Source organism: Coturnix japonica, chromosome 8 (genome assembly GCF_054131305.1).
Source record: "Coturnix japonica strain WE chromosome 8, WE-NBRP24, whole genome shotgun sequence".
Lineage (NCBI taxonomy): Eukaryota > Metazoa > Chordata > Aves > Galliformes > Phasianidae > Coturnix > Coturnix japonica.
Genome location: NC_140670.1, coordinates 26187774 through 26203282, shown reverse-complemented (window position 1 = coordinate 26203282; position 15509 = coordinate 26187774). Strand labels below are relative to the sequence as shown.

The following is a 15509-nucleotide window of genomic DNA, read 5'->3' as shown; positions in this document are numbered from 1 at the left end:
AAAAACTTCAGCCCAGGTTTGAATCATTCATAAGAAACCAAACAATACTTTCAAAAGGAAAAATGGAAGGCAGATTCTATATAGCATGTCTGGCAATCCATATGGAAGTGTTGTTTGCATAAGCTGCAGGAGATACTGCCTGGAGTACTCAAACTTAGTAACTAAGCTGGGGGGGTTACACAGCTGCTTGGAACAAGAATGACCTACATGTTTTATGATCTCATCTGAAACTGATACCAAATACCATGAAACAAACAGATCTATCTCAGTCAGAGCTAAGCAAAAGTCCTCACAAATACTTTGTCCAATATTTCTGGACAGTCTGAGCTGATATTTCATTTTTGCGAGGCAGCACAAAGTGTGGGGAGCTTTGCATGCTTTGCTGGAAATATTTTGCTAGAACATTATGGATGGCACAGCTTTCTGCACCCGTTTAAGCGCAGCTACTGCGGAAGGCTGCTGTGCACCTCGGAACCTCTAGAGGTGCTCCAAGTCTTCTTTCTTGCCGAATGCCACTGCTCTGCCTGGCATTGTTTTCCTCCAGGTATATTTGTTTCAAACTTACAGGCCTATCAACTTTTATAAAACAATAAACACAAAACCAGCCTGTAATTGTTTGCAACCTCAGTTCTGTTCTATGTCTTTCAGTACTCTAAAATAGTACTGCTGATTGCAAAACCACATTTAGTAAGAAGACCAATGTATTTGAATGTGATTAGACATAAAGAAGTATATTTCATTACTTACAGTGCACTACATTATTCTCTTTTTTTTTTTCTGTGTTAGTCATACAAATTGGAAGCACATTTTATGTCTTTTATGAGATGTTGTATCTTTATCAGCTGTGTGTATTATTATTATTATTATTATGCATCAGGTTTGGGAACAACAGAGGCAGTCACTTTTTCATCAGTGACTGTCACGCTTAAAGCCGTGTGTGACAGATCTGGTCAGGAATGAGTCTGGGATTACCGTAGGTTCTATTTCTGGTTTTAGGCATGATATGACACAGATACTTCCAGTGCATGTGAATATATACACCAGATAAATTATAGCTCAAAGATCATTCTCCTCCCCACCCCCCTCGCCCCACCTTTTTTAACACCTCAAGCACCTTCTGTCCTTTTCAATCACGTAATGAGGTTCAGCTCCAGAGAGAAAACTGCCCAGGGTAGTAAAGAAGCTGATTGCGCAGTACTTAAAGGGGGCACTTCTACAGAAATTTTGCATGTAGGAGCATTGTTTCATTGGTAAATGTATGAAGTGGTACAAAGTTGCTTCATTTGCTACTGCATTTTTTTCCCTTATTTTTAAACTTAACCAGAAAAAAATATTTCTTTATTTCTATCATAATCTTTACGTATAAGTGAATATAGAGATAAAAATTCAGCTGCTTCTCTCTACACAGAAATTCTGTGTTGTAAACAAATCATCAATCTCTGTGTGCCCCTGTACTTAATTTATAAATTCAAGATAAATGTACATGTGTTGAGTGTCTCTTCTGTCAAGTCAGTTTAGTTCTTGCACTCTTCAGTTCAGTGGCTCTTATTTTTTTGCATGTTATGTAGTAGAGGTGTGATTTCAGTTGGAGTCTTGGTATGCTGTCATGATAAAAGTAACAAGAGGAAAACATTGGCCCAGGACTAAATATAGTATCCCCTTGCATTTACACAGTCAGTTTATTGCTCACCGGGAAATTGTGTTTTCATCTAATACTGCGTTGGTACATTCTGCTTAAAAGTTCTTCAGGTTTATAGAATTTGTAGAGTTGTTGTTTGTTTATTTTTTCCCCCAAAAAGTGTTATCTGAAGATCCAGTTATTCTTTTGGAGCTTCATGTCAAATTTCAGGTCTAATATACCGATCCTTTACAGATCTGCAGCTTCATAATAGAACCAATGTTAGGCAGAAGCTTGTTGCGTGGTTTACGAAACAGAGCCTTGACCTTAAAACTAAATCCAGTCTTGTTGTGAAAACAGCTCTGTTTTTATTGCCTTGATTTGCAGTACTCCTTGGTTGCTGCAGTTCCCGCAGATTCCATACCACTGTGGATTAAGACTGCATTGACTTTGTCTCCCTTCTCCTCCTCCTGGGGGTGATGTGTTTAGTTTGTACAAACACGCTACTAATACCAAGTTAATTTTTTTTTGTAGGTAAAGTACCGAGAAGAGAGTGAGCAATTCAAATCTGCCTTTCAGTGGGATGCGAGGTCGAGAGACATTGAAGCTGCTTATAGAGCCCAACATCTGGCCAGCCAGGTAAGAAATAACCCTCAAGTCTCCAAGCCTTAGGCCTACAGGAGAACAAAGTTTTTCCTTGGCACTCCTGAGCCTTACAAGTTTACTCACAGCTTTCCAGTGCTAAGAAAGCCAAATGCTTTTTATTTGGCTGAACTATTTATGGCTACATAGCTTGAGTGTAGCTTAGGGTGCAAGAACCAAAAGGTAGGGAAGGTTGAGTGTACCTACTTAGCAATTAGACTGCTGCGTGTACTGACATACCAATGTGCTTCTTTTCAACTGACACTGAAGACTCACAACAAATGGTCTGATTCCCAGGGGAATTATTTGGGTCTCAATCCAGGATTCTATATCTCGACATCTTGACGTCTGAAGTTATGTGGAGGCCTTGTGCTGTATGTCATCGGAGGGTAAATTTTGCTTCCACAGCATTGTGTGTTTCCATTTCTTTCTGTCAGACCATCTGCTTGCTTTTTAAAACAAGGATAAAGATTAGCAGTTATTTAATTTTTGTTTTGTAGAATGCTTACTATGCTGCCTACGAGGGGGGAACATCATGGTACTCAGGAAACATGCCAGATCCTCAGATGGTCAGGATAACTCAGGCTCAGAAGACTTTGAATGATGTAAGTGCACTGCCATATGAAACAAATCCAGTTTTATGGCTGAAAAGCACATCAAACTCAAACCTTCAGTAAGATGCTACCAAAAGAAATACTGACATACCTACTGCTGCATCAGGGAGGTTTGGATTGGATATTAGGAAAACATTCTTTGCCAGAAGAGTGGTGGAGCATTGAAATAGACTCCCCAGGGCATTGGTCATGGTCCCTAGTCTACCAGAGTTCAAGCGTGTTTGGACAGCACTCTCAGACCTAGGGTTTGAATTATTGCCAGGAGTTGGACTTGATGCTTGTACAACCCTTCTAATTCAAGTTATTCTATGATTCTACTTCCATCATTAACAGCACTTGGCCATGTCATGTAGTATTTAGCCACTTATTCACATAACAGTATTATTGCCTATGCTGAAAATCATACATTTCTATATTTATATAACAGAGATGCACTTCAGCTATTGATCAAAGATACCTGACCTGACCTTGATTATATTCTAATCTAATATTTAGTACTCTTTTCCTCTTTAAAGCAGAGCTTATGATGGAAAGCATGTGATATTTTTCATGGACTAAAACCTTCACTGACTGTCTTTTCTTTATAGGGGAAAATAAGTTCTAAATTATGACTGTCTCTGACCTTACAATGGGTTAGTGCCCTAACTAACACAGAAAGCTAACTATGGATAATAGATGTGAAGGTGAAATGGTGGTTGATTGGTTGAGGTTGTTTTTTTTTTGGTCTTGATTTTGGAAGCAGGACATAGTTCTACCTAACAAACTTATACGGTATAAGCTGTAGACCTTTGGGAAGAAGATGTTAGATGAGTAATCATATTCAACTACGGTATGTTCCTTTGGAATAACAAAACCAAAATGTTAATTTTCCAGATCCAATATACAGAAGAGTATGAGCTGCGTCAAGGCAAAGGCAGCTTTCCTGCTATGATCACTCCAGGTTATCAGGTGGCTAAGAGAGCAACTCAACTAAGCAGTAACGTAAGTGTAAGCTTTTTAAATCATGTATTAAACTTCCTGAATGTGGAGAATCCTGGGTTTAGGCCATTCTCTTTAGACAGCATAGTCTATAATGAACATAATTCTACAAAATAAAGCTCTAACATGATACAAGAAACATGATTAACAAACTACTTGCTTTGGGAAAAGTAATCATATAAGAAAAATGGCAATACAGACATTTCCTGGAAGATGAAGCAACTTTTTCTGTAATATATTACAACCTGAATAAGATCATGAGCACTTGAAAGTATTTACTTCATTACTTTTATTTTCATTTGGTGGCTTTATTAATCTTTTTTTCCCCTCATCTTCTGATCTTTTCTACCCTCTTTATTACATGAAATTAAATATTGTTGATATTAAACATAATTCCTTTACAAGCTAAATTAAATCATATATACAAATAAATTGCCTTTCCATAAAAATAACAATCCAACTAAAAGGGATCAAGTAAAAATAAATCCAGAACAAATGATTTTAAGGTATTACACTGTTTTCTATACTACCTGTATTGTTAACACAGTATGATCTTAGTAATGTCTGTTAATGTCAGTTCTTGTAATACTTTAATCAAATAAATCACATAATCACGTAAATCTAAAGCTTAGATTATCTGAGGCCACTTCTGTCTCCTTCCAGCATTCACTTTAAGGAAATGGAGACTTCAGTATGCCTAAAACGTGAATCTGCTGTGGGGAATCTCTTTACTGCTGCTGTTCACTTTCCTCTGATATGTTCTGAGAGAAAAAAAATATATTTGCTACTTCTTGCTTGTAATATGTATTTTATATATGTATCTGTATCTTTCCCCCAGGTGGAATATAAGCGGGGACATGAAGAGAGAGTTTCAAAGTTCACCTCTGTTGCAGACACTCCAGATATACTTCATGCAAAGGCTGGAGGGCAGCTTGCAAGTGATGTAAGTGGAAAAAAGCATAAGTTGATTCATTTCTGACTCTGAAAGTGACTCTTAAGATATTTATAAATCACTTGCAAGTATGAACATAAAATAAAAACTTAATACTAGACAGTTTGGTAATTGACAGCCACTGAATGCTGGACTTTGTAACTTTAAGACCTGATTATGTGTGTAACCAAGATACATTTCTCTGATCATTCCTGTTTGTTTTGTTTGTTTATTGCTGTTGTTTGTTCTATATTGTTTATATGCTTTTACAGTTGAAATACACTGAAGACTTTGAAGAACAGAGAGGGAAAGGCAGCTTTCCTGCTATGATCACACCAGCTTATCAAATTGCCAAGAGAGCAAATGAATTAGCCAGTGATGTGAGTGTCCAAAGCGGAGTCTCTTTTTGGAAAGAAAATTAAATTCTTATACAAAATTTGGATTAAAATGCTTACTGGCAGAAATGAACACTGGGGATTTACAGTAGCAGTGCACATCATGAACAAAACTGTTTTCTTATTAAGGAATAAGACTAAGTTTTATTCTGTTTCTGTGGGCAAAATTCTCCCCTTTACCCAGACTCCTGTTGCATGGTAGGTAGAAGGAAGACAATAAAGAATCAGCTGAAGGTCTTTAATCTCACTGTGCCAAATCACATGTCAACTAGAAGGACTGAAGAGCAGTTCTGACTTACACAGAAGACACAATACTGCTTGGTGGCCTTATATCAGGGGAGTGCTGTGTTGGCAGGGTTCTGCTTTGCCATGGCTTACCCTGCTCCCAGTGAGTCCTTGCAGCTCATTGTCTCTTGTACAGCATATCAGGATGAGGCTTACATGAGCCAAAGAAACAAGCTTCTTGAACACCAGGTTTATATTTATATACACACAGATGCATGTGTATGTGCATACGTTTGATATAGAAATATGTATATAAACAATTGCTTTCTATTCTACTAATGTTACCTATAATTTCTGTATGTGTGTGTTCGATAAACTCCTTGATATACTGATCTTTATTGGCTTCCTTTTCCTTTCCAAACAGCAAAACGGCAACATCCCTGTAATCCTTAAAAAGCATTGTGAAAGGACAAAAGTATTGCTTCAGAGCTCACAGTCAATTGTGTATTCTCATTGGAGAGTGAAAGTAAAGCTCTATTTGTTAGATAATATATTGTACTAACTCAGTGGAAGTGAATTTAAAACATTATTAAGAGTCATCAAGGAGAATAAGAAGAGATCTGTAGTTCTGAAGGCAAAAGCAACTTACTCTAAAACATTTAAATGCCTTTGTTTGCTTTTGATCTGTGGAAGACCCTTTGTCTGCAAAGAGAAATACTGATTAAAGGGCAACATCAGGTTAAAGGCATTATTTTTACTTCAGCAGTAGTGCAAATCTTGGTCCAAATTTGAAGGTTGATTGCCTGGAATTCCCTTGATCACTGGGAGATAGATCTCTGTCATTCAGAAACATTCCACTTTATTAATGCCGTGCAGGTGACAATGTTGCAGATTAAGTAGGAAGAAGTGCTCTGTGGCAACCACGAATTTACATTACAATTAGTTATGGGTTTTTTTTAAGCTTGAACATCAGGGATTAGCTTCTGAGAAGCAGTGGGTATTGAATACACTGCGCTCCTGGTATGGGTAAAAACGGCAAGTCCCACATTCACTGTGTGTGTTAGTAAGTACACCACTATTTTTGTTGTTTTATCTTTAAGTGGTATATCTGACTTCTGAAGATTGGTGGCCCTAGGAGTTATTAACATGTGTGTGCCATTGTTTGGTTTTCCTTATACAGTATCTGTGGACTAGGTTAAACTCATCCAGATGATTGTTTTCTTTTTCTTTTTTTCCTTCTTTTTAAAAATCCTTTTAGGTAAAGTATCATCAAATGTATGAAAAAGAAATCAAGGGAAAAGCCAGCCATACAAGTGGGACAGATGTTACTTATACAAGAGAAAACACAGATCAATATGGCCAGGTATGCAGCATCTGAGAGATTACTGTCATTGCAAATCTTTACATAGGGTCATTTGGGTTATGGGAGGGTAAGTCATACTTATTTGTGTACATGTATGCACTGGACGTTTCTATTATGGTGTGTTTACGTATCACTGAAATGTGTTTATGTGTGAAAACTTTTCCATCCCGTTGGAAAGAAAAATGTAAATTCAGCTGGGAGAAAATGTGAAAGGGTCATGAAATGATAGAAAGTTAGTTAAAATTGTAAAGGATATTTTTCCTGCCATTACTTTAAGAAATCTTGGAAGGTTTGCAGCTCTGAATATGCGCAAGTTCTCTTATTATTGGCTTTTCCACAAAATTGGTATTATAAGGCTGACAAGTTGTAGTTCTACATATGAGGAACCAAATAGGCTTTATTTCTGCTTTAGTCTGTGGCATTCTTCTTGGTTTCTTTTCTTTTTAAATGCAATACCTTTATTTTTGTGGTCTTCCAAATAGCATCTGAAGTTCTATTCTAATTAAGGTATGCCTCTTCTATGGAAACATTAGAATTAAATAGAACTAAATACAGCTAAATGGAATTTGTAAGGAACTGAATAATGTTTCTGTATAAAAGGAATTATATGGTTAGTTTAGTTCCTCTTCCTAACTCCTTATCAGACCTGTATTATTTGGAAGGGATAGGGAATATATAGTCCTAAGACTTTTGGGAATTTTACATTTGCTCACTGCTTCTGTCTAACCTTAAATCTTTGCCATGTGTGAAAAGCAATCCATCCTTGAATGATATGAGTTTAGAAGGGAGTCTTCAATAAGTTTCTATTTTTTGAGCTCGTAGAAGTTTGAGTAAGAAGAAACAAATAAAATGAGCTTGAAAAAGTGCTAATTGCATCTTCAAGGACTGGAATGCTTCTATCATTTGAATTAATTTAAGTCTTTTTTTTTTCTTTGAAACTATCTTTGAAACTTCAGTCACAGACTTCAAATTTAATTTGAGTTTTAATCTTAATAGGCTCTGGATTCTGATATTTTTATTCAAATACAAGCGAGCCACTGAAATTAATGGATTTCTCTGAATTAAGTATGACTTAACATGGGTAAAGGTATTGGAATTTTAACAGTCAAAATCATGAGGCTGCATTATACATGTCACATGTGTACATATACATACGTTGGGCAATTTAAAGACTTTACTGCACGCTGTTGTATTAATTTTTGAAAAACTAGTTAAAAGTTCTGAATAATTAATTTTAAAATTATGTTTTGGAATATGAATGATATTAGAAATAATTTCAAATGCATTTGAGGAAGTTGCAAAAAAGAGAAAATGGCAATTCAGTCTGAAGAATTCAGGCTCATGAATGTAATTTTAAAGGATTAACTCAGCTGATCAGTCAGGGATATATATATATATGTATTTAGTTTCTGTGCCTGTTTATAGAACAATCTGGATGCAATAACTATAATTACATTGTTCATAAACTTACAATATGACCTATCATATCCTGTGATATTGATGTTGCACAGAATTACCTGCAGTGAATTGTTTTGCACTGAGAAGTCACCAGAGAGATCCCCCAGATACTCATAGCAATTTTTATCTATGCTGTATTCTCTGTGATACTTGACGTACTGATGTACCACAGATTTTATCTTATTTTATTTTGGCTTACATTGGTTCTTTGCCACAAAGAGCAACAAAATATAACAGAGAAGACACATGGCACTATACCTTACTTTTGTGTATACTTATCGCATTCTCCCCAGATCTGGAAAGCTTTGAGGTGGTCATTATGTAATACCATGCTAAGATAGTTACAGTATTCAGCTATTAAGTCATCAAAAGGCTTTTCAAATGGTCAGACTTATTTATAGTTTCAGTGGGATAATTCCAGAACACTGCTGTGTTTTTTTTTTTAAATCGATTGAATTTTGTGAGTTTGTTTCCAAAATTGTTTACCGCTGTAATACTCAGGTATTTATGTTTCTAGAGAAGTATCATGTTTTGATTAGTTGTGATGTGAGGAATGGCTATGATGAGGTCTATGGAGACTTCTATCAGGCTCCTACACTAAACTTGGAAAGTTTAAGGTCTCCTGGCTGCTCAAACCATTAGATATTCCTCCAGGGTTTTTTTCAGGCAGATGTATATTAACAGAGACACAATAAGGAGATATTACATCTCAGAGATTTAGGGTAAAATTAAAAGGATGTATGTAATTATACATTTGAACGCTATGTTGACCAAAGCTAATTGCTCACTACATTTCTCTTGCAGGCATAGTCTGTTTGGTGGGTGATTTCATTCTTAAAGTTGATCATATGAACTTCTCTTTTGTTAAAAAAGTAATGATAACAAAATAATGAACTTTACTGCTAGAATGGAGTATGGGGTTTTGTGAAATCATCCATGACACCACTATACTTAGCTGTGATGAACAAACACTGATCTTTCCTTAGGATTATATGAATGAGTATGAAGAACCCAGAGGGAAAGGAAGCTTTCCTGCTATGATCACTCCAGCTTATCAAAATGCCAAGAAGGCAAATGAATTGGCAAGTGATGTAAGTATGAAACCCAGATCAATAACATTCATAAACAATTAAAAACATCAGTTTGTTAGAACAGTGCTCTAGAAGGAAAATGCTAAAATTACACCTGAGAAGTAAACAAGGATGACATTTCACTGTGTTGCTGGGAACTGGATAGCTCAGGGGATTAATAATTTCTATTAATAAAAGGGGACACAGCTCCAGCTTGTGTGAGGGAGGAGGTGGAAGCAGCAACTAATGGGGATCCCTACTGTTAGGCTAACCCTCCTGGCAAATCTGCACCTGTATTATTAATGAAACCTTCAACTGCCTTAATCATCCTTTGGACTACTGTGGTATATTCCCAGTAGTGAATAAATGGAGGATGAATGAGCTGAACTGGTTTGATATTTTGATGTTTCGTGCCTCTAGCACAAAGCCAGTCATATGGAGTGTGACATTGTCACCACATAAGGATTAGCTGATTTCTAAGCTGTCGATTTCTAGTTTTGGGCGATAAGCTGAAGAATGGGCAAAAAAAGATACTGAAGTATAAATCCTGCATGCAGCCCACTGATTAAAGAGTTTCAGTGCTGCTTGAGGAGATTGCTTCTAGCAGCGATGAAAATGAGGTCACTACCCTGTGGCTGCTGTGAAGGGTTCCTGTGAGTGACGGACTCTGTTTGTGAGGACACCTGCCCCCTCTGAGACTATCTGAGCTGATGGGCTCAGTCTGTCTTTTGGGAAGCTAACAGGTGCTTGAGCCTTTCAGCTCAAGCCTGGACCAGATGCTAGCAGTAAACAAGCGTGGAGGGATCGGTGACACTCAGTTACTTGAGCTTACAGAAGAGAGACCATACTAAAAACCTGAGACCTTCCATGACCAAATCCCATATAGCAGTTTCCTTATTAATGCTGATGATATTGAACTTCTTTGCAATTTACATGATTCTATGAGTCTAATTCTAATATCTGGAGTGAAGGGATGATTTATAACAGCAACATTACCAAGCTGGAGTAGTTACCATGCAACTTGAATGTCTTTAAAGCCTGTGAAATGGTGAGCAGACTTGGAAAATAAAAAATACTAACTTGACACTTCAGCACATTTCAAGTAATTTGTTATTTTGTACATTATGAATCTGCTGTTAAAAGCATTGCTATGAGATGAAGAACACAAACATTTCCTTGTGTGCAAGAAACACTGGAATATATTAACAGAATCACAGAGTTGTAGGGGTTGGAAAGGACCTCCAGAGATTATCAAGTCCAACACCCCTGTCAAAGCAGGCTCAAGACAATTCCAAACAGGGTTTTGCTGGGCAAAGTCTGGCAAAGGCCAACACAAATATTGTTTCTTTACCCATCCTAGCTCAATTAAGCTCTCATCCAGATACCTCAATTAAAACAAGAGGTACCTTATCTCAGTGATTTCAGTGTTGACTTGGAAGAGAAATATAATTGTTTTAAAAACTTTAAAAGTGCAAAAAGATAAAGCTTTGTCATAAAACTGGTTTCTACAAAAGGAAAAAAAATCACAGAAAGCTTGATAACTATCTGTATGTAATTCTCAGAGCAGAATTCTAAAATTAAAGTACTGACAATTAACTCCAGTAATAGAAAAGCACAAGCTCCAAGCAGTCTCTGGTCATGAGTTTGCTACTTGTCTGTCAAAGCTATGAACAACAATGAGTACAGTTCAATCTGTGTAAATAAATAGGTTTAAAACTGCTGTCTATTGAAGTGGCTTTGCAGGAATTGTTTTGGCTGTGATTTTATGCCTGGTTTATTTCAGGAAATAACAACTTGCAATGTTTCAACTTTCTAAATTCTATTTTCTTATGAAAGCAAGAATGGCAAAAGTTATATTGCAGATCTTATAGCCAGTCCAGAAAGCCACATTGAAAAGGTAGGTATCTGTTTTATAATTTTTCTTACTTTTCAGATAAAATACAAGAAAGACCTTTCCAAGATGAAAGGTGCAGCTCACTTTCACTCTCTAACAGCTAAAGACAACCTGGTCCTTAAACAAGCCCAAAGTGCTAACAAGCTTGTTAGTGAGGTAAGTGATCTGACAAATGGCGTAAGAGCAGCTCACGCGAACTTTTGCATCTGGTGGTTAAGGACTACAGACTTTAAAATCTTTTGTTTTTATTGTTCCTCATGTTACAGAGATTATCTTTGTGTAGCACAGTAACTGGAAAGGAAGGTGTAAGAACAGATCTTTACGTACTGTTATCTGGCCATTTCAATGATATGTATGGAAGCATGGCGAGTTATACCAGGAGAGCACTTCTAATTCTGGTTATATGGAGAACAGAAATCTAAGAAAACTCTGTACCGTGCTCTTAATGTGCTCTGAGGTTATAAGCATAAATGGTTTTGGATGATTTGGGAGTACATATTACACTGTTTCAAAGAATGTTCTGGTTATAAGTGAAAAATAGCGCCAGTAGAACCAAAACTGTGTGCTATATTGTCAGTGCAGGGTTCTGTTTTCTTACATGATGTAAAGGACTGACTTGCTCATAAAGCATTCTTCTTCTGCTAAGCAAAGGGAGATTGCGAGGGAATTCTCAGTAGATTATGAATTGTTAATTTATTTATATTGTCATATCAGCTATAAAGCTATTAATAAGTGTGAGTTCCAAGAGGTTTCCTGTGGCACTTTAAAAACTTATGCTCTTGAGGCGTCAAAGAATAAAATCTTCAATAATGAAAAACCCCTGGAAGTAGGACTGGAAGGGGCCTCCCGGGCCAATGATTTCTGGCTTCTGCTGTTTTTGCATAGTATTGTATAATTCTCTTCTTCTAATTTCTAGCCTGCATTTATTCCCATCCATTTTATTACTAGTGTGTTTTGTGCCAACATTGCCCTTTGGTTTATATAGTTCTTTTCACTGCATGATTACCTTTCTGAGATGTTTGCACACATATCATTTTCTCTCTGCCTTTGTTTTCCCTGACAAAGCAAGCAAAATTCTTCTTCTTTCATGGTCTTTCACTGCAGCTGTTACAGGCTGAGTGTGTATTCCTTGAACAGGAATGACTGTCAGAATGTTTGAGTTCTTGATGAGATCTTGCCAGAACCTGGTACATTGCATGCATGTTATCCAGTGCCTGCTGACAAAAATAAACCTCTTTTTTCTCCTACTTTGGACTGCATTTACCTTCTTCATGGCTGAATTATTTTGGCACCTTTCCATCCTGGTCTGATCAGCCTACATATGAACAGTTTTCTCTTTCTCGGCCCTTCCAGGCAATGAATCCTCAAAGCTGAGTATTTTTTGTGGCCAGCCTCTACATATATTAGCCTCCACATTGCTGAATTTAGCCCCAGTTCTATTATTCCAGCCCTTATGTCCTCTTACTATCTCTCTGAACATCCCTGCTTCAGAGCAAAATAACTTAATGAAAATATTAAACCAAGTATCTTTAAAATTACTCTGAAAAATTATGCTAGTAAACTTTCTCCTGTTCAATCCTGAGGTCTGTGAGGATTCAATTGGTAGCATGTTTTGTCTATAAAATGGGAAGCAAGTATAGGATATTTGTGTTCATAATAATTTTCATCATACACTTTCTGATAAGAGAGACATATCAAAATGTTTGAACTGTGGTCCTGGCTAATTAACAGTGTGCAAAGGAAATTGATAGAGCAATTTAACATTTTACCATATCTTTTTTCATTTTGTATTGTCACCAAGGTGGAATATAAGAAGGATCTTGGAAACAACAGAGGCTACAGCATTAACTACTGTGATACTCCGCAATTCAAGAATGTGAGCAAGATCTCAAAATACACCAGTGATGTAAGTTTTCAATGCCTTGTGTGGTTTGTTGAAAGCTTACCCTGGTAGCAGCTGATGGTAGGGTAGATAATTTATCTTGTTCTTATTCCCAGGTTGGTAGGAACACTGGGTGTGCACAGGGCTTGGTGAAAGCTGCACCAAAACAATCTGCTTTTGGTAGATGATTCATTTGTACAAATATTGTAGGAATAATGCTTATTTGCAACTTTATTCTAGTATTTATTTCTGATGTAATAACTTACAGCAGTAGAATGTGTGGGTACTTTCTGAATGTGGCATCCAGGTAGTCTGAAGAATGTACAAAGACCATCTTTTACCATAGGAAACTCACTGAGTATCCTAGACTTTGTTTATAGAAGTGCTGAGATTGTTTATGAGCTTGTGAGTTTCTGTAGTGGTGCAAGACTGATGTACCACAGCTGTAGTAATTTTCTTCACTGCTGTAGCTCATAGAAACACATGGAAAAACTAAAGTTTTAGAAAGGGTTTGTTTGTTTGTTTTTAATACAGATCAAGTACAAAGAAACATACCAGAACCAAATGAAAGGCCATTATATGGGTACCGGTATGGACAAGCGAATGTTACATGCCATGAAAGTTGGCAACTTGGCAAGCAATGTAAGTCTTTTAAAATTATACTTCTGTAGACATGGCTTTCTTTAATTTCTTTTTCCAGAATTAAACTGGTAGTGGAACTTAGATTAAATTGTAGTGAAGATTTGAAAGATAGGTATGTTGAGAAGAGAAGAAATTCTGGAAACCCTTTTGTACTGCACTGTGTGGGAGAGACTGAAATAAGCAAATTCAGTGATCTGGCAACATACTGAGCTCCTTCAGTTATCTTTGACATCAGTAGGATGCTGAAGGTTGCTTGCTTCCCTCCCCCAGGGTCAGACCTTTGGTGGAAAAAAACAGCCTTTAATGAAGATTTCTGGATTCCAATTTAATTTACTGGGTTAGTCAAGGAGCTATTTTGTTACATACCATTCCTTCAAGTACTTTATTTACAAATCTGTAAGAAGCCTGAGAACTAAGCAGAAAGATAAAAGAGATGTGTCATAGGTGGGAGTTAAGTTAATGCTCCCACTGTTGGCATTGGATTAATTGAGGAGCTGAAAAAGAATCAATTAGTGGCTAAACTATGCAAATAATTTCATTTTCTTTGTCACTCACGACATTGAAATTACTTTGTTTCCTGCATTTAATATTAATATTATTGTTTCTCCTTTCCTCCTGACTGATAATTATTCAGACAAATGACAGCCTAAAAAAAAGAATGACTTTTTTTTGTTGTTGTTGTTCTCTGTGTTTCAGATAGCCTATAAATCTGATTACAAACATGACGGTGTTGACTACAATTACCCAGCTACTCTCACTCCTTCGTATCAGACAACAAGGAAGTTGGTCCCTTTGAAAGATGTAAATAATTTTATGGCTTTTTTTCCATGGCTTGCATGGCTCATCATCTCTCAGTAGGAGAGAGAGTGATAGACTGTGTATGTCAAATGATGATTTAATCATGGGAGAACACAGCTGATGATTAAAGAAAAAAAAAAGGTTAAAGCAAAAAGTGCAAGGAGTTAAGAGGGCTCGGAGGAATAGCTGTGCCACCTCCTGGCATTCTCTTCAGTAGGGCAAAATTAGTTAGTTCTGCCCCATACTTAACGTTCTTCCTAGAATCATAGAATGGCTTGAGTTGGAAGGGACCTTAAAGACCTGCTTCTGACTCCCCTGCTGTGGGCAAGGTGGCCATCCCCTAGATCAGGGCTGAGGATTCTGTCCAACCTGGCCTTGAACACCCCCTGGGATGGGGCATCTACAGCTTCTCTGTACAGTCTGAGGTATTTTTGAGGAATTATTTGATAAGCTTCAACTGTAAGATGAGTTGTTGCTTCTTGAGGTGTTTTTCTTTTAAAGACTTTAAAAAGGTGGACTTCACTGTTTGATTTCTTAGTGTGTGAGAGTTGTATCCTAAAAGACTTCAAAGCATATTAGTTATCAATAAGCAAGTAAACCCTGGGACTATTTCAAAATACTAGGTGATGACTGTGACTACTGCAACAGGCTCTCTGGCCAACTGATTTATGGGTTCCAAAAGCAGCTCATGACTGCATTGTATAAGAACAGGAAGTGCTGGAATGTTTAGAGCAGGTAGAACTCATTTCTGCCTTTTGGATGTAAGTTCAGGTTCTGTGGACAGTGACCTTTCTCCTTAAAAAATCATAAGCAGGAGTGAGTATACATTTTTAGTAAGAAAGAAATTCTCTCTTTCTATGGAAGTAAAATTCTTCTTGTCTCTAAGAGGAGCAAAGCAAATGTTTGGTTTTGTTGTACTTTGATCAATCTGGAAGTTCTTTCCCAAATGTTATTGTGTGTCAGAATGAAGAAAGTTTATATAAAGATACCTGAAATAGA

The 15509-nt window shown here is 36.9% G+C and overlaps 1 protein-coding gene across 7 annotated transcripts in view; it reads left to right on the top strand.

Annotated features, from left to right (window-relative positions):
- The window catches only part of NRAP (nebulin related anchoring protein), a 51267-nt gene that overhangs the window by 7112 nt on the left and 28646 nt on the right, over positions 1 to 15509 (top strand). For 6 of the 7 annotated variants that reach the window (XM_085554760.1, XM_015867290.3, XM_085554759.1 and 3 more), the window contains 11 exons: positions 2153 to 2257; positions 2761 to 2865; positions 3748 to 3855; positions 4691 to 4795; positions 5056 to 5163; positions 6662 to 6766; positions 9211 to 9315; positions 11228 to 11344; positions 12990 to 13094; positions 13605 to 13712; positions 14409 to 14513. In XM_085554760.1, coding sequence (XP_085410886.1) covers positions 2153 to 2257; positions 2761 to 2865; positions 3748 to 3855; positions 4691 to 4795; positions 5056 to 5163; positions 6662 to 6766; positions 9211 to 9315; positions 11228 to 11344; positions 12990 to 13094; positions 13605 to 13712; positions 14409 to 14513 — 1176 coding nt within the window. The remainder of the gene's footprint in view (positions 1 to 2152; positions 2258 to 2760; positions 2866 to 3747; positions 3856 to 4690; positions 4796 to 5055; positions 5164 to 6661; positions 6767 to 9210; positions 9316 to 11227; positions 11345 to 12989; positions 13095 to 13604; positions 13713 to 14408; positions 14514 to 15509) is intronic. The other variant, XM_015867289.3, reaches the window with a different exon arrangement.